A 21,303-nucleotide genomic window follows, 5' to 3' on the forward strand; every position below is an offset into this window, starting at 1 on the left:
CAATAACTGCTGACATGAAGCTTAAAAGAAAAGAGAAGATAAGAGGGAAGTCAAAGTTTTCAAAGTCTAAAGCCAAAGCTGTTGTTAAAAGGAAGGAAGATTATGAAGCATTCTGAGCTGAGGAAATGGAATTAACCTCTGATATTGCTCAAGTTAAAGAAGCAGTTCAGGATGAAGAGTAAAATCTGATATTTACTGAAGTGAGATTGAATATGCATATTTGATTCCTGCATTTAGATAGTTTTGACATAATCAATTGGAACTTGTCCATATTTCCATAATGAAAAAGTTGGGGGAGATTGTTAGAAGTAATTGATGATATCAAACAGAAACTATCAGAAGCATCGACGGATGATGACTACATCGACGAATGATAATAACATCGACGGACGATAACTACATCGACGGATGATGATGACATCGACGGATGTTGATAATCGATGGATAATGATATCAACAGATGATGAAATCAGTATTTGGAACATCAGTTGATTTTTGAGAAGGAAAAGGAAACAAGAACTCAAGGAGGTGAATGACTTTATCTCAGAAGCAATTGTATAGGTTTCCTTGTTGTTAATAGAATATAATTCCTTATAAATTGGTAGTTGTGCTCTATATAAAGCACATATTAGGTTCATTCTATAAGCATTGCGACATTGTCATATCTTTCACATAACCTAGCAGCTCTCAAGGATATTTGTTCATCCTTTCGAGAGAGTACGTTTGTAATAAGTTTTTATCAGTTAATATAAAAACTGTTGATTCTGTTAAAGCTTTGTCGAATTGATTATATTAACTGTATTCAACCCCCCCTCTACATTTGATTAAGGGCCAAACATTATGTTTTGATAATTGTGGGTTGTTTGGTGATTGGTTGGAGTAGTATAAAAATTGAAAATCGTGTAAACATAGTCGTCGTAATGCCCATTCTCTTTTAACCATTTGTACTTAGTGTTCGGGATAGAAATCCCACTTACCAATCTGTAACTTTCCCATGTTTAGCTAGATCATGTCGTAAGCTTCATTTTGGTATGTGGTTCGCTTAGATCCGATATACGGTTTAGGAGAAACGACCGTTTTAAGTAACGGCGTTTCACGAGCGAACCTTTACCCCTCACTTTACTTTGAAACCTTGATTAAGGCCCTTAAATGACTAATTGGAGTACGAAAAAATTATGTAAGGTTAATTGGTCAGTTGTTAGAATATTCGTGAAAGAATCACCTTAAAATATTTAACGGCTAATTTTATAAAAATGGTGGAGCCAAAAGTGACTTATGTGAATCGTTAAGCGCAAAAACGAGTGTTAAGGTCTAAATGGTTGAAGTCTAGTTTCTTAAGTGACCATGGATTGATTTCAACTTATATGTTATTTATAGGTTACCAGACTCACCCCATGCCTTTTTCCACCCCAGTGCTCAGGCAAGTTTTCTACCCGTATATTGTTGTTGTGATGTAAATATATTTATGCATTATCTTGATATAAGTGTATGGTTGTTATTAGTAAGTCTTGTGATATATTGAAGCATGTTGATATGATATATTTATATATGTATGCCTATTTCAGAATCTTGATATCTCATTGTTGATTCAATTGCTTATAAACTACATAATACCTATGCTAGAGATAGGCAGTAGTTGTGTATACCCTTAGTATAGGGGACCCAAAGTTGAACATTTTTCTACACCGGGAGTCGATGTTCCCAAGTAAATATATATATATATATAGTTTTCAATAACTATTAATCGAATAAGGTTATTCGATAGTTTTGATTAATAATCAAACATTATTTTCAATTATTCAAATAAAGATCTTACTTTCATGTAAGTATATCTTTTGTTATTTATTCTTCATTTCAAGTATTGGTTTCAAAACTTTTACTTTGTTTATTTTTATAAAAACTATTCTTTATGGGAATATTATTTAAATAATAATATTCAGATATTTTTATAATATATCGGAACTGATTTTTTTATTAAATCATCCTCACTCCAAACTTTTTCGTGTCTTCAAAATGATTTTAAAAGTTAGAGTAGATCCCAGAACTCGTTTTCAAATTTAAGATCTTCCTTTCAAAGGGGACTTGAATACTCGCTCAAAACTCTGAGGGATCCGGCTCTGTGATATGTTTTTATATTCGCAACGAGGTTGCTGATTGATAAAAGAGTTTTTGATTACCTTCTCAACATTAGGAAAGTAAGACCATCTAAATGGGTCGGCATAAGCGACATGCCGGGGTACGGTCTATCAAAGTGTAAGTGGCTGGGTGGCAGTCCATCAACGCGTAAGAGGCCGGGTGGCGGTCCAGCACAAGGTCCTAATGCGGCCAGGGTGATGACCGGTGGGGGATTCATCCATCTACTAGTAGAGAAAATGACTTAATTGGTATCTTTGCCTAATCAACAAGATATCGGGTTTATGCCAAAGTTTCTTCTTTCCAAAATTCTTTGGAATGACAACTCTGTTTATACTTTTCATAACAGAGAAGCGCATGATATATATATATATATATGTGTGTATATATATCAGGATTTATTGAAGTATCTCATTATTTCATTTCTTTTAAATGATATTTCAAAGATTGATTCTATACAAGTCTTATCTTGTAGCTCCTTCTATATAATGAGCTTTTGAAACTTGTTATACTTTGAACAGTGGTAGTTCAAGTAGTCTTTCACAGAGAGTATAACTATATTGTAGTATTTTGTGAACTTCATCTTTTAAAACTTATATTCAGTAAGTAATTATCTTAAACTCGGTAAAGTTTTTCAGTAAGTTATCATTTCAGATACTTGCACTATTGGTTAAACTATATATTATCTTGCAAGTTATAATGCTTACTCTTGCTTCATTTCTTCATCACACAACAACAGTTAGGAGAGATGTTCAGGTTAAAGCAGACCCAACAAAAGAGCGTAGGAAGCATCCCGAGGAAAACCATTGATATTATTGCTTCCATTGCTGCCGAGGTAGATCTATCTATAGATCAGGCATTCTACTTTTGGGAATCAATTATGTATAATTATAACTTATGTTGGATAATGGCAATTAATTCTAAACTTATTAAGTAATCATTTTGGGTTGTAATAACTTTAACTTATGGATTCAATGACTTGTACCTATTTCAATATCATCTCTGGGACTATAACGTGTTATGGTTTGTGTTATTGTGGGGCCATATCATGAGGTTATTTATTTAAATTAAGTTAAGTGATATTAATGAAAAAAAGACCGTGACGACCCGGATCCCCGACCCCGGATCTGGGGGTGTTACATTAAACATAAGTGAGCCAACCTTTCTCTGCATAGCTGGGACATCTTCACTTACAGTTGCTTTTCCCTTATCACCTTCAACTTTCATGTTGTTGTTCAATGCATCATAATCCAAGCCAATAGTTATGTTACCACATGGATTGTTCTTCTCATGGCACTTAACAACTAATTGAGATGCATTTCTGAATAATTTCACTTTCACTTCATTGTTCTCTAGCTTCTCCCTCAACACAGCTTCTATCTCAGTAGCACATTTTAGCTTGTTCTTTAGATATTCATTTTCTTACTTTACAGTTTCTAGCACACAAGCTGCAGTTCTAGATCTTGTCTCTCAATTTCAAGCTTCTCATTAGCTTTTGATAACCTATTGACCTCTTCAGTAGCTGCTACCAAGATAGTATGGATGTGAAACATTTTCATGCTCATTTTTCAACAGTCTCCTTATATTGAATAGCATTCAAATTGATAGTAGTAAGAGTTGGTACCTTTGTTTTCAATAAGGATGACTCTCCTTGCTCCAAGGCCATGAGTGCATAGTTTCCAAACTCTCATCTCATCATTGTCAGAATCATCCCAACTTTTTCCTTCTATAATATAAACTTTGCTCTATTGCTTTCTCAGAAGAGCCTCATACTTTGCTTCCAATTCAAGATAAGCCTTGTCCTTTTTCACTTTCTTTGGCTTTTGGCATTCTGTGGCAAAATGGCCCAATTTATCACAATTGATGCATATGATCTTTGACCTGTCAACATATCCTGTTTTGTAGCCATTTTTACCACCATAGTTGTACTGTGCTTTTCCTTTCCAACTGTTGTCCTTGTTGGATGTTTGTCCCTTATTTTTGAAGAACTTTGGCTTCTTTACTCAAATGTTAGAGAATTTCCCTGCTAAGTAAGCCATGGACTGATTTAACTCATCTAGTCATCTAAGGTATAAAATTCATCCTCTTCAAGTTCAAGAATAACTTGCTTCTGTGGTTCCTTGTTCTTTTGCTCATTGCTTGAATCAACTGGAGTCTGGATTTCTTGTTAATCATCAGATGACTGGCTGCCATTAACCACTAGAGCACTTGATCCATCAACAACGTGCCTTTGACCAGCTCTTAAAGACTTTCTTTGAATCATTTCCTGTTCATAGGTTTTTAAGATACCATATAAAACCTCCAATGTCATCCTGCTCAAGTCTCTCCCTTCTCTTATAGCTGAGATCTTCTGTTCTAAATGGTCAGGAAATGTGAGCAAAAACTTCCAGTTAACCTCCTCAGCTTCATAGTATTTGTCATGAAGCTGCAAAGTCATTAATCAGCTTATTGAATCTTTCAAAAATATCAAATATACTCTCTTTTGATTTGACCTAACTTCCTCTGTTCCCTCACATAGAATCTCTATCTTCTCCCAGATTTGTTTGGCTGTGTCACAGTTGATAATGTTATTGTACATTACATTGTCAAGTGACTCTATTAAAATTAATTGCAAGCCACTGTCCAGGAAAACTTTCTCCTTTTTCGGTTAAGTATACTTTGAGGGATCTTTAGAAGCATAATGAGTTGGAATGACCATATCTCCATCTGTAGATTCCTCAATTCTTTCCATGGGGGTGAAAGGGCCATTCTTAAGAATCTGAACATATAATGGGTTGACCATCTTTATAAACAACAACATCTTCTTTTTCCATGATGTGTAGTTAGTTCTGTGAAATACAAGAATCTTGACACTGCTAATCTTCTGTGTATTCATTCTTCCAAGATCTTTAATATGTTTGCTTTAAGATTTTGCTTTGATACCACTTGTTAGGTATTGAATACAACACAGGGGAGGGGTGAATGTGTTTTGGATATTTTTAAAACCTTTTGAATGTTTGTTAGTTGGTGAACAAAGAAGATAATAAATGTAGCAATATTATGTTAACTGAAAATAAACAGTGCACACAATATTTCAAAACTCACTTAATTTTGTATTAAAATCAAGCTAGTGTTTTGCTACAAATCGTTTGTTCACGAACAACCGAGCTGAGCCGAACTCGAGCCAAGTGGAGTTTGTCCACTAAAATTTTAAATATATTTTTCAATCGAATAATCTTAAATTATAATTTATAATTTTACAAGTTGTATCTAGATCAACTACTAGTTTTACCTTCAAATTATATATGAACACCCACACTTTACACTTATTTCTTAATCTAGCTTATATCATTTTATTTTTCAAGACGATTTTTAAAAATATATCCAATTTTATTTTTAATTATTTGACATTTATAATTTTATATATGACACATTATTTTTTAAAATGACGATGCCAAATTTTATTATATTTTTTTGTTTTACTTAAATTTGGTTTATGTAAATTACAAGTTATTTAATGATGTTTATGGAATATGAATAATTGGAGATGAATGTATCATGATAACAATTTGATAATTACTTACGAAAAAACTAAGTGTTAAATTTAGAAAAATAAACAAAGTCTCTAAAATAATTAAATTATTATTAAATGATGAAAAAATGTACCAGTAAAAATATTTAAGTGATTAGTAATAATTTATTATCTATAATATATATAAACTTTATCCGAGCCGAGTCGAGTTACTGAGTTCAAGCCGAGTCCGAGCTGAGATCGAACTAAACGAGCCGAGTCTGAGCCGAACAGACAAAAAGTTCGGCCCGACTCGTTTATTTATCCGAGCTCATTTTCATGTTCAAGACCGACTCATTTAAAAAAATGAACCAAGTTCAATTAAGGGAGCTGATTCAGAGTTTTGTTCACGAACAACTCTGTTAATTTGAAGCCCTAAAAAATACTATTATAGTATTCTTGTTATGTAATAAAAATAATACATATATAAATAAATTTCAAAAAATCTGCATCATACAACTTATAATTTAGTATCTATAAAATAAATAATTTTTTTTAATATCACGATTAACCAAAATAACTAATATCGTTAATTTTATTTTAGATTGATATTGTCATTTTAAACGCCTGGTAATATTATCCAAGAAGCATAAGATTTAAAATAGTTTATTCACATTCGAAAACAACCGCTGAACCTTACACAAAACAACTTTGACTAAGCACTCAGAACTAGAGAAGCACAAAAAGTCCGGGCCCAAAAATCTGACCCGGCCCGATCCGGTCAAAGCCCGGTCAAGCCCGACCCGGTCAAAACCCCGCCCGGGCTTCGGGTCTCGACATGCCCTATATTTTTAGGCAAAGCCCGGCCCGGTTAAAAGCCCGGTCCGGCCCGACCCGTTTAAAAGTCCGGGCTTCGGCCCGGCCTGATTAAAAACCCGAAAAAACCTGGTTATAATCTGATTATTCTAATATATTTATAAATTCACATTTACTATAAATATAAATAATACTTTAAACACGTATATCTTTACATATTTGTGATTAATAATATTATTTATAAACTTCGTTGCATAAATAATGAAATAAGATATAATAAGTACACTATATATATTTGGATATCATTGTTATTATAACAATGATAAAACATATTATTCTATAAACATGTTTATTTTTTGTCGAACTTAAATATTTTCAAGAAGTAATGTTTTCACAAAATATTCTACGTAAACTAATACATTTTTACGATGATCTAGTTGCTAACATATGTATTTTTCAGAATCTCTAATAATACTCGATCCGATTTAAATTAGAAAAAAGCCCGACCCGATCCAATCTGGCCCAAAAAAAGTCCGATTATGCCCGCCTCGAGGGCTCAAACGGGCTCTGACATTTTCGAAAAGTTCAGCCCGGTCCGGCCCGATCAAAGTCAGAGTCCGAAAAGTCCGATTCGGTCAAAGTCCGGGCTTTTTAAAGCCCGGCCAAAACCAGACCCCGTGGACGTTTTGTGAATCTGAACCGATAACACTGAAAAAGGGCGAGCGAGTTTTGTTTTGAGTCAATTGGTCTCTTAATTTTGTATTTAGCCCTTAATTTTGATTGGGGACTTTAACCTCGAAAACAACACCGCAATTATTTTGATATATTCTCCTCCTCCTCTTTTTCGATCCTCCTCTTTTTTTCTCACACACACATCACTAGCAACGCTCCTATCGTCGTCTCACAGATCCGCCTCTTCTTTCTTAATTACAGGTACTCTTTTCTCCTCCTTGTATATATATATTCCATTTTTCATTTATATTCACATATATTTATGTCAATTCACACACATAAAGTGCTCTAGTGCGTGCCTCTTTTGATTTTAAGGTGTTTGTTAAGCTAGGGTTTAAAGTGCTTTAATGTTTTTAGTTCTACTTTCTATTGCGTAAATTTACTGTTATTCGTTTTGTGCTTTCGATTCAGACTGTTTGTATTTGTGATTGAGGCGAATTAGGTTTTGGTATCCTCGATTGAATTTTTTAATTGTGTTTTGAAAGCACTAGTTCGATATGTTTTTGTCAAGTACGTGTCTGGTTTGCCGTGCTTTAGTTGACCGAGAGATGTGCATTTGAACTTGTACATTTGTGTAAATTGTTTTCGATTTTTTGATAGTATTGTATATATATCTTCTAGTATGCATTTAGTGTTGCTCAAGTGAGGGTCATGTACTTTCACTGGTCCTTCAATTGTCTACTTTGGCAACTTATTTATATGAAAATTTGTAATTAGATTATTTCCGATGATTTGCCTTCAGCTAATTGAAGTAGGAGTGAATATGAATATGATTAATTCTGTCATGTTGCCTGTCCCTTTTAATCTCTCAAATTTCAATTGTAAACTTATGTGCGTACATCGAGAAGTCTGCCTCCCTGTAGTCCTCTTTAGGGTAAGGCCAATGGTTGTGATAAAATAGATGGAGCCATTGCTATAATTCAGCACCAAAAAGTTGTTTTTGGTGCTAACATAGCACAATGTCTCCAATGATTTGTTCTAAATTTTAACATAACACATTTTTTACAATGATTTGTTCTAAATTTTGTTTCAAATTTTAACAAATTCCAAATTAACTATACTTTTGAATACAAATTTAGCTACTTTAATTACCTACTTATCCATTTCCCCTCTTTTTTTCACTTTCTGATGAGTTGGAAATTATAGCTCCATTTATATTTTGTAATAAAAATAGCACAAACTATAGCATTGTGCTATTTTAGCACACCATTGTAATGATATTTTTTTTCTATAATATAGCTATAACATAAGATGTAACACACTATTGGACATGATCTAGAGGAGTAAGTTTTGATAGCGAATTGTAACTGTTTTCCTCAGTAACCTTTTCTCACACAAATTAGATTGGTAGTATTTGGTAGTATCCACATGGTTACACATCCAAATGTTATAATTGCCTCTAGTTAACTTTTACTGCATGTATTTGCTGCTAGGCAACGCGCCAAGTGTCCATTAACATGTCAAGTGACCGACATGCCATGTTACCAGATAGATTAGGGCAATGCAGAGTTAAAATATAGAAAATGTTATTCTTAGTCCAACTGTTAAAGAGGAGATAAATGAATATCATATTATGTTTAAAAGATATACAAACGTTGCTAACTAATGGAAAAGGAATTTGGAGCTTCTGATAACAATATCTAGGATTTTAAATTTCTAAGAAGATATTAAATAATATAATAATGATCGGTTGTTCAGTGACGGGATAAAGATATTTTTCTTCGATATTCGGAAAGTAGTATGATGATTTCTCTAGAGACGAGAATTTCCTCTGTACTAAATTTATAGTACCAGTACATTTTAATAATTAAACACGTAGGTCATCCATCTTTATTTTGGGTACTCATCCAACTGAAAGAGACTAGTACTAATGAAGTGTGAAAATATTTACTAAAAATAAAATAATATATAAATATATATTTAAGTCTGTGTAATTGTATATTAAACTTCTTGATTTTGATAATATACCTTTTTAATTAGGCAATCTTGGCACATGTACGCCTGTTGCTTCTTCTAAACATCGCTTACTATTGAGACATGGTACTAATCAAAACAATGTCATTATTCTATCATCTCAAATCATGTCTAAGTTAGAATGTAATACTTTTAGGTCTGTGAAATTGTATAGGTGAGATACTACTTGATTTATTGCAGATAACTGTCCACTTGCTTATCCACTTGCAGTGCCTACTCATTGTTGATTGTAGAGTTTGGATTTGTTTTTTAGTGTACTTTTATTGTCTCCCATCTATTATATGTATAACATGCCATGTTCAATCAAATGGTTGTATGTAATTTGTATTTTTTCTCCCTGCTCTAATTATGTTCCTTTTCTCATAGAATTCGCTAATTATTTGCAGTGATAACAAAAACCGATTAGCTTTATTCTACCAACATATAGAAGAAAGGGTGCAACTTGAGTTCGAACAATTTTCTGCATGACCTTTTGACGTTTTTGGGATGTCAGGGTTACTAAATGTATTTCTTCATCTTTTACTTGAGATGCACATTAATTTATTTGCCTTTTTCTGTAACTAGTAATCAGTACTATTTTCAATGGATGTGGATATGAATTTGTCGTTGCATATTGGCTTATTTGCAAACAATTTTTTTTCCCTCTGAACCTTGACCCAAGAAGTTGCTTCTGCGCTTCTTTATGCTGCAGAAGTAAATATTGTTATCAAAACATTATGTTGACAAATTTTATTACGTGCTACCGAAGTAAGGTTCTTAAAGATTCAGATCCATATAATCAATTTAAATTCTTCATGGTTCCAAAATTTAGTTAGAAAATGTATATAATACCTTAATGTAATATATTACTTGAAATCTGTTCCCTAATGATGTTGTGGAATGCATATCAACATCCTATATAATGTTATAAGAAGCACTTAAGTATGAACTGGATTACATACTTTAGTGCACACATTGATGATTTGTTATCTATATAGGGTGAACCTTGAAACGTTGATACTACAATATCATTAGGAAACAAATATTTGTATCACATCATTTCTTGGCCAAAAAAAAGAAGCAAGGGAAGCATGTTTGGTTAATTGATAAAGGTTTTCTGACAATGTTTAAACACTAGAAACTTGTATGCGTCCTATATTTGCAATTTTGGTACAAAAAATCTTTGCTTTCATTTAGGAAAGATGCTGGAGCATCCTAGGAATCTACTAAGGTATCACAAAATTTTGGACTATTTAATGTTTTTGATTGAGTTCAGACATGACACTGCATTGATCTCGATGCTTTGGGCTACAACTGCCATGTATAAATAATATTCATTATTTCGACCTTTTGAACTAGACATTGCTTATTTATACTAGAAGTTGGTGACAATTCTTCATGATTTGTTATAGATATCATTTGGGAGATGCATGCTTCTTTCCTTATTATAAATTGATTACATTTGCAGTCATCTTTCAACGGTTCAGCTTCAAATCTTCAGGAGAATACAGGTCGATCATTTGCGAATTCTTTTTCTTCCCAATCTGGTTCAGCTTCTCCTGTTTATCATCACACTGGTCAGTGGGATTGCAGTTTAGTTCTTTTTTGTTTTTGTTTTTCCTGTACCCTATATAGTTATAAACTTTCACGACTTTGGTTCCTTACAGGAAATCTTCAAGGCTTGCAGAACATGCATGGTAGTTTCAATGTTCCCAACATGCAGGGCACCCTGGGATCAAGGAATGCATCAATAAACAATGTCCCATCAAGTAATGTTCAACAAGCAAGTGGAAACCTTTCTGGTGGAAGATTTGCATCAAACAATTTGCCAGTTGCTCTTTCTCAGGTAGTTTCAACAAGTTATTTGCACAATGAAGCACACAAGTTTCTCAGAGCAGTCTTTGATTTGTAATTAAAAATTGACCAGATTAGGTTTATTTAGTTGCAAAATCAGCAATTGGTGAGTGGGCTGAGAATACATTTAATTGGCATATAATACAGCATACCAACATTCTTAGTTTGTTACACTTATGAATGTGTATAAACTGTGAATGTAAAGCTAGTTGCATGTTTCATATTACTACTGGTTTAAAAATTGCAGATATCACATGGGAGTGGTCACTCTGGGATGACAAATAGAGGTGCCATGGGTGTTGTTGGAAATCCTGGTTATGGTAGTAATGCAAATGGCATGGGGGGTTCTATTCCTGGGATTCTCCCAACATCTGCTGCGATTGGAAACCGTAGTGCTGTTGCGGGGCTTGGAGTTTCTTCTATGTTAGGGAATGCAGGTCCTCGGATAACAAGTTCAGTGGGTAGCATGGTTGGTGGCGGAAATATTTCCAGAAATTTAAGTTCTGGTGGAGGATTATCTGTTCCTGGTTTTTCTTCGCGGTTAAATCTGACGGGAAATAGTGGTTCTGGAAATTTAAATTTGCAAGGACCAAATAGATTAATGAGTGGAGCACTTCAACAAGGTATCTTTATTCTTTAATATAACTGATTTTTTTTTAAAACATAGTGAAGTTTAATATATGAGATTCTTTTTATTTTTTATATAATTTTGTAAAGTATAATATTCAAAGCATGTGTTAACCTATAATTAGCAACATGCCGCGAAAATGATCTAAATGCACATCTCCGTATAAATATATGGAATGTTGCATCTTTATGTTGTATGCGCGATAATTTTTTTAGATTCTTGAAGGAAATGTGGCTTCTAATGGGAAGGGAAAAATTAATAGGGTTAACACGATTACTGTTGGATACTGTTAAATATATGATCCTATTGGGGCCTTCCTCTAACACCTTAAGGTTTTAGATGAGTTATCAGTGCTTAGGCTGGCCTGGCGGGAGGATTAAGGTTCAATTCTCAGCCACCCCCAACATTCTCACAATTTATTGTGGACACTAAAGACAATTAATGCCCCAAAGATGGGCGCCGGTGTTCTAATCTTCGACCCATAAGGCTTTCGAGTGAGGGAGAGTGTTAAATATATGATCCTATTGGCGCCTTCCTCTAACACCTTAAGGTTTTAGATGAGCTGGTTACTCAACAGATACATATACAAACTTTCTTTGGACTTGGAGAGTCAACAATGATTTTAAATTTATTCATTTTACTGGATATGCTTAGATAACTTATATTGCTGCAATTACATGCACATATTTTCAAAACATCATCGGTGGTTCATGAGATATAGCAGTATTGCACATGAAGCCTGCTTTCCTATGAGTCTAGCAGTTCTGTCTAAGCAAAATGTCCTTTGCTCCAACTGTATGAGAAGTTAGTGATGTCATAATAAAACAAGGGATATGTAATCATATTATATTATACCTATAAGTTGGTTGGAATTTAATTCTTTTGCATATACGGCCAGGGGATGAAGTACTAGAAGTTTTAGAAATATTCAGTCTTTCAAAGTTATCTTTGTTGTTGATTAAAGCACACATCACTTTCTTTTCTTGGTCATAATTAACAATATTACTATTATGTGCTGCGGTTCTTGTTTTAAAATAATATCTATTCTGGTTTGTAAATTCTTTATATCTGTACAGTGATTTATGTGAGCAGTTTGATTTAGGGATTAGTTTCTATTTGATCCTGACCCCTTTTGTATTCAGCTTCTCCACAGGTAATTTCAATGTTAGGAAACTCCTATCCTAGTGGTGGCCAGCTATCTCAAAATCATGTTCAATCAGTTAGCAGTATGAACTCGTTGGGAATGTTGAATGATGTGAACACCAATGATGGTGCTCCTTTCAACATAAATGATTTTCCCCAGCTGACCAGTCGACCCAGTTCATCTGGAGGACCTCAGGGACAGATAGGTGCTTTGATGTGTTGTTTAACCCCGCTAATATATTTTGACTTAAGCAGTCATCTTAGATCCTCATTGATCATTAAAACAATGAATGTTTCAGGTTCATTGCGGAAACAGGGACTTGGTGTAAGTCCAATTGTTCAGCAAAATCAAGAGTTTAGCATCCAAAATGAAGATTTTCCAGCATTGCCTGGATTTAAAGGTGAAAAATGAAATATATGTGCGAATATCTAAAGCTACAAACATACAAACACCGGCATGTGTGTCCTAGGAGAAATATACATGACAATATCCCCCCTTTTTTTCTGTTCGTAATGAAATTGACTAATACGTTTTCTTAGAACAGTCCCAATAGGGGTTGAGAAGAGGTTGCCAAAGTTGATTTGGCATGACACTCTCGGTTGCCCACCAATTGGAGTTGGAAGGTTGCCAACCAATGTTGCCAACTTCCAGCAACTTCCTCAATTGGTTGAAGTACATATGTTAGTGTAAAAAGTATATTTCATTAGAGGGAGAGGGAGAGGGAGAGGGGGAGGAAGAGAGAGAGATAGAGAGAGAGAGGCAGTTATAAGTTTGAATAAGCAAAGGCTTCAATATGTATTATGAAAAAAAATTCAGAAAGAAGGCTTCATCATTTAGCTATTTTAACCAATTGTAGTATGGTTCAGTAGATACAGTGACAATTGGAAATGTAAAAGACAAATCCATGAGACTTTCCAACACAAATTGTTATTGTTATTGCTTTAGTGAGTGCTAAAGCATGCTTTTTAGTACTATGGTCTGGGGCTCTGGGCAGAACTAGTCTGATGATGTCTTGTAAAACTCAGTGAAGAGATTGAAACATTTATTCTTTTGAAGAAGTTCTAATGCCTTAATGTAATTGTTTATCAATAATCATGTAATATTCTGAATACTTGTCTGATTATTGATTCATATAGCATTCCCAGTGTAAAGATAAAAGAGTGATTTCCTCAAGTCAATACTTAGGCTGCGTAGGTGCTTTATACCCATCGGCTAGTTTTTAATAAAGCCTAGCTGTCTGTCCTTCCCTGTGCATTCAGTTTTCATTCACAAAGCAAAAACAAATGGAAGTTTTGTTGATTAGAAATTAGCTTGTTGAGCTAAAGCTTAGTTCAATCTAGTTCTTTTAACCATGAAATTTTTTGATGATTTAGTTACTCTGATACCCATCTCGTCACATGCATAGTAAAAACTCTCTCTCTCTCTCTCTCTCTCTCTCTCTCTCTCTCTCTCTCTCTCTCGCCCCCCCCCCCTCTCTCTCTATATGTCTATCTCATATTGATTTTTAAACATAGGTGGTAATGCTGAGTTTTCGATGGACATTCACCAGAAAGAACAAATCCATGACAATAACGTATCCATGATGCAGCCACAGCACTTCTCTGTAAGTTTTTGTTCTAGTGCATACTCTGTAAATTTTATTACGCGTCATGTTAAATCAATTTGCAATCCATTCATGATACCCTTTCAGATGGGAAGGTCTGCTGGTTTCAACTTGGGAGGATTTTCTTCTCATCACCAACAACAAAAGCAACATGCTCCTTTAGCAAGTAGCAGTGGTGTCTCCTTTTCAAATGTGAACAATCAAGACCTCCTCCATATGCATAGTTCCGACCTGTTCCCATCATCACATTCAAGCTTTCACTCACAGGTGCATTAGCAGTTACCTAGCTATCTAAATTTTGTTTTTTGATGTTGATAATATTTAAGTTTGAAGTATTTGGAGGGGTGATGAAAATTGAAATATAGACCTCTTATTACTAGGAGGGCCTTATTCCGCTGATTGGGGCACTCTGTGATTCTCTAGTTTTGTCAGGAATTGGATATTTCTGAGTGAGTATTCTGTATAATTTTGTAGTTTTTCGTAGTTCTTTTTTCCAAATAGTTTTTTTAGTTTTAATTAAGAAACTGTGCAGATATAGGAGTAACTGATAGATATAGAAGGATAAGATAGAAACAGAGAGAGGATAGAATTGTGGGGGATAGAATTTCAGTGAGAGAGTTGAGTACCTTGCAGAGAAAGAGAGGGAGGGAGTTGGGGGGGGGGGTGGAAATGTATTTCATTTTCATGTGTTCATACTGCAAAGTAACAATACAACTAGTGTAAATTGTAGTCTGTCAGAACATGCAACTCATAATTCCCTTGACACTAATACTCCTATATTTTCTCTTACTATTTTTACTACTCTGCACCCTACTACTATACTTATCCTGACAAGTGTACATTTTTACCTGTCTGCTTTTTTATTTCTAAAAATTTCATAGAGATTAAGCTAGTGTATTAAAAATATTTAGTCCTTCTGGATTTTTGCTACTGTAGTGGGTGGTGTTTAGATCTCATTATTAAATGAAAATAATAATTAATTGTTTTTATGTTTTTTCTATGCTGTTGGAAGTAAACTTTGTTGCAGTTGAAATGGTGTATCACAGGATCCCCCCCACCTCTCCACACTTAGAAGCTGCTACTGGCTTATGTTTTTCTTTCTGCCAAATGTTTTTATGCATAGTAGGGTTACTTAGTTTTCCATTTCATAAAATCACTTGCTTTCTATGCAACTATACCTTCTTGCGAATCTGCGGTGATGTTTTTTTTACCCCTGTGATTAGTACACCTAAGAAACCTGTTGATTTTAACACTGAGATTGTGGTTGGCTGAATTTAAATGTAATGCAAATGGAAGGAGACATTGTCCAGTAGATTAAAGGTCGTAGAGAATATATTACTGATGAACATTTGAGATTACAAGAGCGGGGTGATGGTGATGTAGGAAGAGTTGAAGTGAAATAATAGAGTGAGCTATAGCCATGGGAAGAGGAAATAATGGATCTTAGCATTATTTGTTGAAATAAACTTTGTGTTGGGTTGTGATTCACATCTAATTTCGTCAAAGTAGTCTAATGGTTGATTTTAACTAACCAAAACACTACACTAGAATCTTATAATAAGTCGATAAGTTCATTCCTACCCCCAAAAACACTTCTTCTCAACAACATTGGCCACTTATAACCACTGCATTAATAATGCAAGGGCAATAAGTTTAATGGATTGATCACTGTATCTCTCACTCTTTGTGTGTGTGGGTATCATAATGCATGTACTAGCTTTAGAATTTTCTTTTATGGTTTACGTGTTATTCCTAATTTCTTAATTTGCATTGGCTCAGACCACAGGAACCCCAGGCATAGGATTACGGCCCCTTAATTCTCCAAATTCCGTTTCCGGTATGGGATCATACGATCAACTTATGCAGCAATACCAGCAGAACCAAAATACATCCCAGTTCCGCCTGCAACAAATTTCTGCCAGCAGTCAGTCACATAGGGATCAGGGCATCAAGTCTATGCAGACTGCACAGTCTCCTTCAGATCAATATGGTTTGCTTGGCTTGTTGAGCGTGATAAGGATGAGTGACCCTGATCTTTCATCTCTTGCGCTCGGAATTGATTTGACAACGCTCGGATTAAACTTGAATTCTGCAGAAAATCTGCACAAAGCATTTGGTTCCCCATGGTCTGATGATCCTGCCAAGGGTGATCCAGAGTTTACTGTGCCCCAGTGCTATTATGCCAAACAACCACCTTCCCTATATGTAAGCCACTCATGGATCTCATTTTTTTTAAACAACTTTAGCAATCTTTATATGCATTTTTTTAGCTAAATGTTTCATAAATATTTGTGATTGCAGCAAGTCTATTTTCAGAAGTTCCAGTTGGACACATTGTTCTATATATTCTACAGGTGGCATATCTGGACTCAAATCTCTTTATCTTTTTTTTAGTTCTTGATCACACAACTGATTTATGTTTTGTACATTATTTTTATGCAGCATGCCAAAAGAGGAGGCACAACTATATGCTGCAAATGAATTGTATGTCCGACACCAGTTCCAGTTTTTAATTAGCTTAGCTTACTGAGGGGGCCGCATTATTGTGTCTAATTGCTGTTTATTATTATGTTGCCAGATATAACCGGGGATGGTTCTATCACAGAGAGCAGAGGTTCTGGTTAATGCGTGCAGCCAACATGGACCCTTTGGTGAAGACAAACACATATGAGAGAGGCTCTTATATAAGTTTTGACCCAAATACATGGGAAACGATTCGCAAGGTTGGTGCTCTTTTGTGTTATTCGTCCCCTATTTATAATTGATAATAGTGCCCTAATCTGTTTTTCGTTTTGATGCTGCAGGATAGTTTTGTTGTTCACTATGATTTGCTGGAAAAAAGACCTGCTCTACCTCCGCATTAAAAATTAGTCTTAGATTGTGATGTAAACTATCAGTTTTTCCATCATTGTTTAGGAAGCAAGAGTCAGTTTTCAGATTTAGTTTATCCTGAGTTTCACAATTGTAACTTGTAAGCACCTGACAATCAATATTTCCCCAGTAAAATGTTAAAAAGTATACTAGTATTTTATACAAAATTGATTTTAGAAATGAGTTGAACCAAAATGTTTTGTCCGGCTAGATTTCGGTGATAAAGTTTATTGGTAAAGTTTGTCTATTGAAAACTGAAAGCTAAAAATGTGTTTTGAGAAACATTTTATAGCTGCAGTATTCAGTTGTATCATCCACTTGATTTAATTGTAATATGATCCACCAAATCAACGGCAAATTTAAATCTTTGTTTCTCTACACTGAGAGAAGCGTAAATAAAGCTTTATAATAAATTCATTGCTCATTATATATTGTTACATTGGAGATTAATGGTAAGATATAAATTTGGCCATTCTTTGAATGGATGGATATTGGATTGCCACTTCATAAGCTGTTAGATTGGATGATATAATTTTTCAAATTAGCAAATCAAATAAAATATCTTGATTTTGATTTTTGGATTGCATTAATGCGACACAGTTTGTGTTAACATTTTAGTTTCTAGAGATCCGGCGTGAAAACTGAAACTCACTGACAAGCACTATTTGTTCTCGATTTTCTTGAGTTCTTGGCTGTATTTAGTTGTTGATTTCTTCATGATGTAAACTGTGCCGTTAACTTGTAAGGCTCATGGCGAAATCGAAAAATCGGGTCTTAATTTTTTTCTTATATAATATAATATATAATATAATATGATAAAATTATATTTTATTTAGATCACTTAAATCTTAGACTTTAAATCATTTGTATTGTCCATTGAAATATATTTGTACCGCGTTATATGCTTCAACAATCTAAAATGGTTTAAGATTTATATATTAAGTGGTACATAAAAATTTGCCAATATAATAATTAGTAAATATGATATTATATTAATATTAATCGAATTAATATTTAGTAAAATAGAAATGCGAAAAATAGGCCCTCTTACTTGTATTTGAATTGCATTAACTATTATAACTGCATAAATATCAACGAAATCACGAAAGGAAAAAAATTAAAATAGTTTGAGAAGAAAATTATCATTCGTAAATTTAATAACTATAAACCAAACACATTATTAATTTAAAAAAAGTTATACCATGAAATCTTTAACCTAACCTATAAAATTAAAAAAACCAGTCATTTGAAAATGAAAAACTTAATTATGTAAAATTTTCAAATAATACATATTAAAACTTACGACTAAACGAGTACACGAACATATTTATAATATTTTTAATTTTTGTATAAAATATATGTATATATATTATTAAAATTTTCTGAATTTTGGGTCGATGTTCGATACAATTGTTGATGATTGTAGGGAGTTAATTAAACATTTTGAGGAAGTGTTAATTGTTTTTGTTCCTAGATCAGCGAATAGTGTCGCCCATTTGTTAGCAAAGGGTGCATATTCTATGTCTCGTTTACAGGAGTGGGTTAATACTGCTCCTGGATTTAGACATGTTTGATTAATGCAAGTACGTTTATTTAAAAAAAAAATGTGAAATGTAAACTGTCATTTTCTTGAATGGAAGATAATATTGGTGGAGCAACGAGGCCAAACCCAAAAAACCGGAAATCATTGAGCTTGGCTGGTGGCCGGTGCAGCTACCTCTGTGACCCCAAACCTGCATAAATAAGATATGTGGTACTCCTATTCACCTTTTTAACCTTTTTGACATTGTTGTGGAAATCATTGAGCTTGAATATGACTATAGTCCCACTTTGTCAGCACTTAGCAATACATTTAATAAGACCGTATAAAAGTTCAATGAGGAAAATACTTTGCTTATAAAATTGTGTATAAAAATTTATACATAATAATATGTAATGTATTTTAATTAAAATAAATCCCTATATTTATATCAACAACATCAATTAAAACACCCCAATCAATTGTCATATCTTGTAATTTTATATCAACATTACTCATATTTCAACATCAAAACTAAATTACACAAGCAGAAGGAAGAACTTATGCATGTAGTAGGAAACAATCCATGCATTACATACAATAAAAGCAGTGAAGAAGAATCAGAATTATAACTTAATGAGCCCTTTTAAGGGTAGGAAAACAATCCATGCATTACATACAATAAAAGCAGTGATATAACTTATCTATGTTCGATTTGGTAATATTGCAAATTTGAATCTGGTGTTCATTCTTCAGGAAGAACGAATGTGCTTTCATCTTTGTCATTCACCCAACCATACTTGTCCATGAAAGGATTAGCTAAGCTTGTTGGTGGGTATTTGTCGATATCACATTCGTTCCAACAATTACCTTTCCCATCATCCAAATCGCCTACTACTTCCCATAAGCAGCTGTTGCACTTAAACCCCGCTCCCAAGCTAATCATGAAAACCCTGTCACCTTTTTTAAACCTTTTTTTAGCTTCCATATATCCCAAAACATACCAAATGCTACTAGCTGAAGTATTACCAAATCTGTGGAGTGTCATTCTTGCCGGCTCTACATCGTACTCGCTCAAACCTAGGCTCTTTCCGATGGAATCTATCACCGCCTTTCCTCCTGTGTGTAGGCAGAAATGATCAACCCCTGTCTTGAAGTTGATCATCGGCCTTGCTCCCTTTTGAGATTTTGTCCTCATATTTCGGAGAAATGAAAGTAAGGCGTACCTGGCAATTTCCCTCATTGGTAATATTTTTGGAGATATTACTTTGAGGTTATCGATGAATGCACGAGTTGCAGCCTTGGGGAGATTCTTACTAAGTTTAACTCCAACTCGTCCATGTTCATCCTCCATTTGTATACAACTTGAGTAGGCCTCATCTCTTGCACCATGGTGTGTCCGAACCAGACACTTCAACTTCAACATTGCTCTGTCTCTCAAACTCGCCTTGTTTGTTAAAAGTATAGCAACACCACCTGCTCTGAACAAACAATTAGTAAGAATCATGGACTTGTCATTTCCAGTATACCAGTTGGGACTTAAAGATTCGGATGCCACAACAAGTGCATTCACATTCTTTTGACACTTGAAAACACTTTCAACAATGTTAACAGATATAAGACTTGCACTACATCCCATTCCAGTGAGATTATATGTCTTAACATCTTCTCTCATCTTGTAACGTGTAATAATTCTTGAAGCCAATGAAGGGCTTGTAGTTATACAAGCTACATTCACGACAAGAACATCAATATCTTGAGGAGAAACTCCTGTCCTTGCCAAGAGTTTTCCAATGCTATCGTCGAAAAACTCATCCATCTCCTCAGTTCCATCTTCGTATGTAGGATTATCTTCTCGGCCATGAAACACCATTTTAGGCCCATAAGTTTCTTCACCAATGCCGGAACCAACAATGACTTTCAAAAGAAACTTGTACTCATCGAGTCCCAAGTTCTTGTTTCTCAAGATTATTTTTCCAGACAAATCTGTGCTAAGCTTCTGATCATCGGTCGGTTTGTAACACTGGTAATCAAATATATAGCAACACTGGTTTCTTTTTTTCTCGATGATTTTGAATATTAGCAAAAATAAAGACAAAAGAGGAATCAAGTAAAAGATGAGAAAATTGTCCATTAGACAAAAATATCAAAATAGAAAGAGGGGGGAAATAAAATGAAAGTTATTTCTCTAGAAGCTCATAATACACCTGGGGAAGGGGGGGGGGGCAATATATAGACCTAAATCTTATAAGGGGTGTTCGGATGCATGACGTGGGAAGTGGGTTTGAGTTTCTCATTTCGAATGATTAGATTTTTTATTTCAAATAAAATTTATTTATCTGAAGATGATCACATGTGGTTAAAGTTTTTATTATACATGACATCATGTTGTTACCCTTGTGAGTATCTTTGATACACGTTTGTAAAATCTCATGTGCCCACCTACTGAGTGGTTTGCAGAAATTTTTGGGCTCATAAATTTTGTAATGCATTATTCATATGGGTACCTACTGACTCTCTAATGCAAATAATCTTACATAGTTGACCACAAATTTAATTC

At 34.2% G+C, this 21,303-nt stretch overlaps 2 protein-coding genes and 1 non-coding gene across 4 annotated transcripts; 1 reads left to right on the plus strand and 2 right to left on the minus strand.

Moving 5' to 3' along the window:
- Positions 1 to 7,186: 7,186 nt before the first annotated feature.
- Positions 7,187 to 17,419, plus strand: LOC141666887 (putative NOT transcription complex subunit VIP2). Of its 2 annotated transcripts, XM_074473122.1 has the most exons (14): positions 7,187 to 7,371; positions 9,532 to 9,649; positions 10,593 to 10,701; positions 10,792 to 10,970; positions 11,226 to 11,601; positions 12,749 to 12,955; positions 13,049 to 13,150; positions 14,265 to 14,353; positions 14,441 to 14,620; positions 16,133 to 16,558; positions 16,655 to 16,707; positions 16,796 to 16,837; positions 16,932 to 17,076; positions 17,158 to 17,419. In XM_074473122.1, exons 2-14 carry the CDS (start codon positions 9,632 to 9,634, stop codon positions 17,215 to 17,217), a joined length of 1,986 nt encoding a protein of 661 aa, XP_074329223.1. In that variant the 5' UTR covers positions 7,187 to 7,371; positions 9,532 to 9,631; the 3' UTR covers positions 17,218 to 17,419. The 2 variants fall into 2 exon arrangements, with proteins under 2 accessions (XP_074329223.1, XP_074329224.1); XM_074473123.1 differs by lacking the exon at positions 9,532 to 9,649 and having other exon boundaries at positions 7,188 to 7,372.
- Positions 10,621 to 10,701, minus strand: LOC141669832 (small nucleolar RNA snoR35). Its single transcript, XR_012554085.1, has one exon. It is a non-coding gene; the product is annotated as a small nucleolar RNA snoR35 (small nucleolar RNA).
- A 1,934-nt stretch (positions 17,420 to 19,353) lies between the features above and the next one.
- LOC141663722 (3-ketoacyl-CoA synthase 12-like) lies at positions 19,354 to 20,936 on the minus strand. Its single transcript, XM_074469519.1, has one exon. It carries the CDS (start codon positions 20,875 to 20,877, stop codon positions 19,489 to 19,491), a length of 1,389 nt encoding a protein of 462 aa, XP_074325620.1. The 5' UTR covers positions 20,878 to 20,936; the 3' UTR covers positions 19,354 to 19,488.
- Between the last annotated feature and the right edge of the window lie 367 nt (positions 20,937 to 21,303).

The sequence above is a fragment of the Apium graveolens genome, chromosome 6 (assembly GCF_009905375.1).
Source record: "Apium graveolens cultivar Ventura chromosome 6, ASM990537v1, whole genome shotgun sequence".
Taxonomy (NCBI): Eukaryota; Viridiplantae; Streptophyta; class Magnoliopsida; order Apiales; family Apiaceae; genus Apium; species Apium graveolens.

What these genes read in the sequence shown, in the direction of transcription:
- LOC141663722 (XM_074469519.1), bottom strand. Translation starts at nt 20,877, where the DNA reads ATGGACAATTTTCTCATCTTTTACTTGATTCCTCTTTTGTCTTTATTT.
- LOC141666887 (XM_074473122.1), top strand. An exon ending in TCCTGTTTATCATCACACTG is followed by an intron (nt 10,702 to 10,791) that starts GTCAGTGGGATT and finishes GGTTCCTTACAG; the next exon opens with GAAATCTTCAAGGCTTGCAG. An exon ending in ATTCAAGCTTTCACTCACAG is followed by an intron (nt 14,621 to 16,132) that starts GTGCATTAGCAG and finishes GCATTGGCTCAG; the next exon opens with ACCACAGGAACCCCAGGCAT.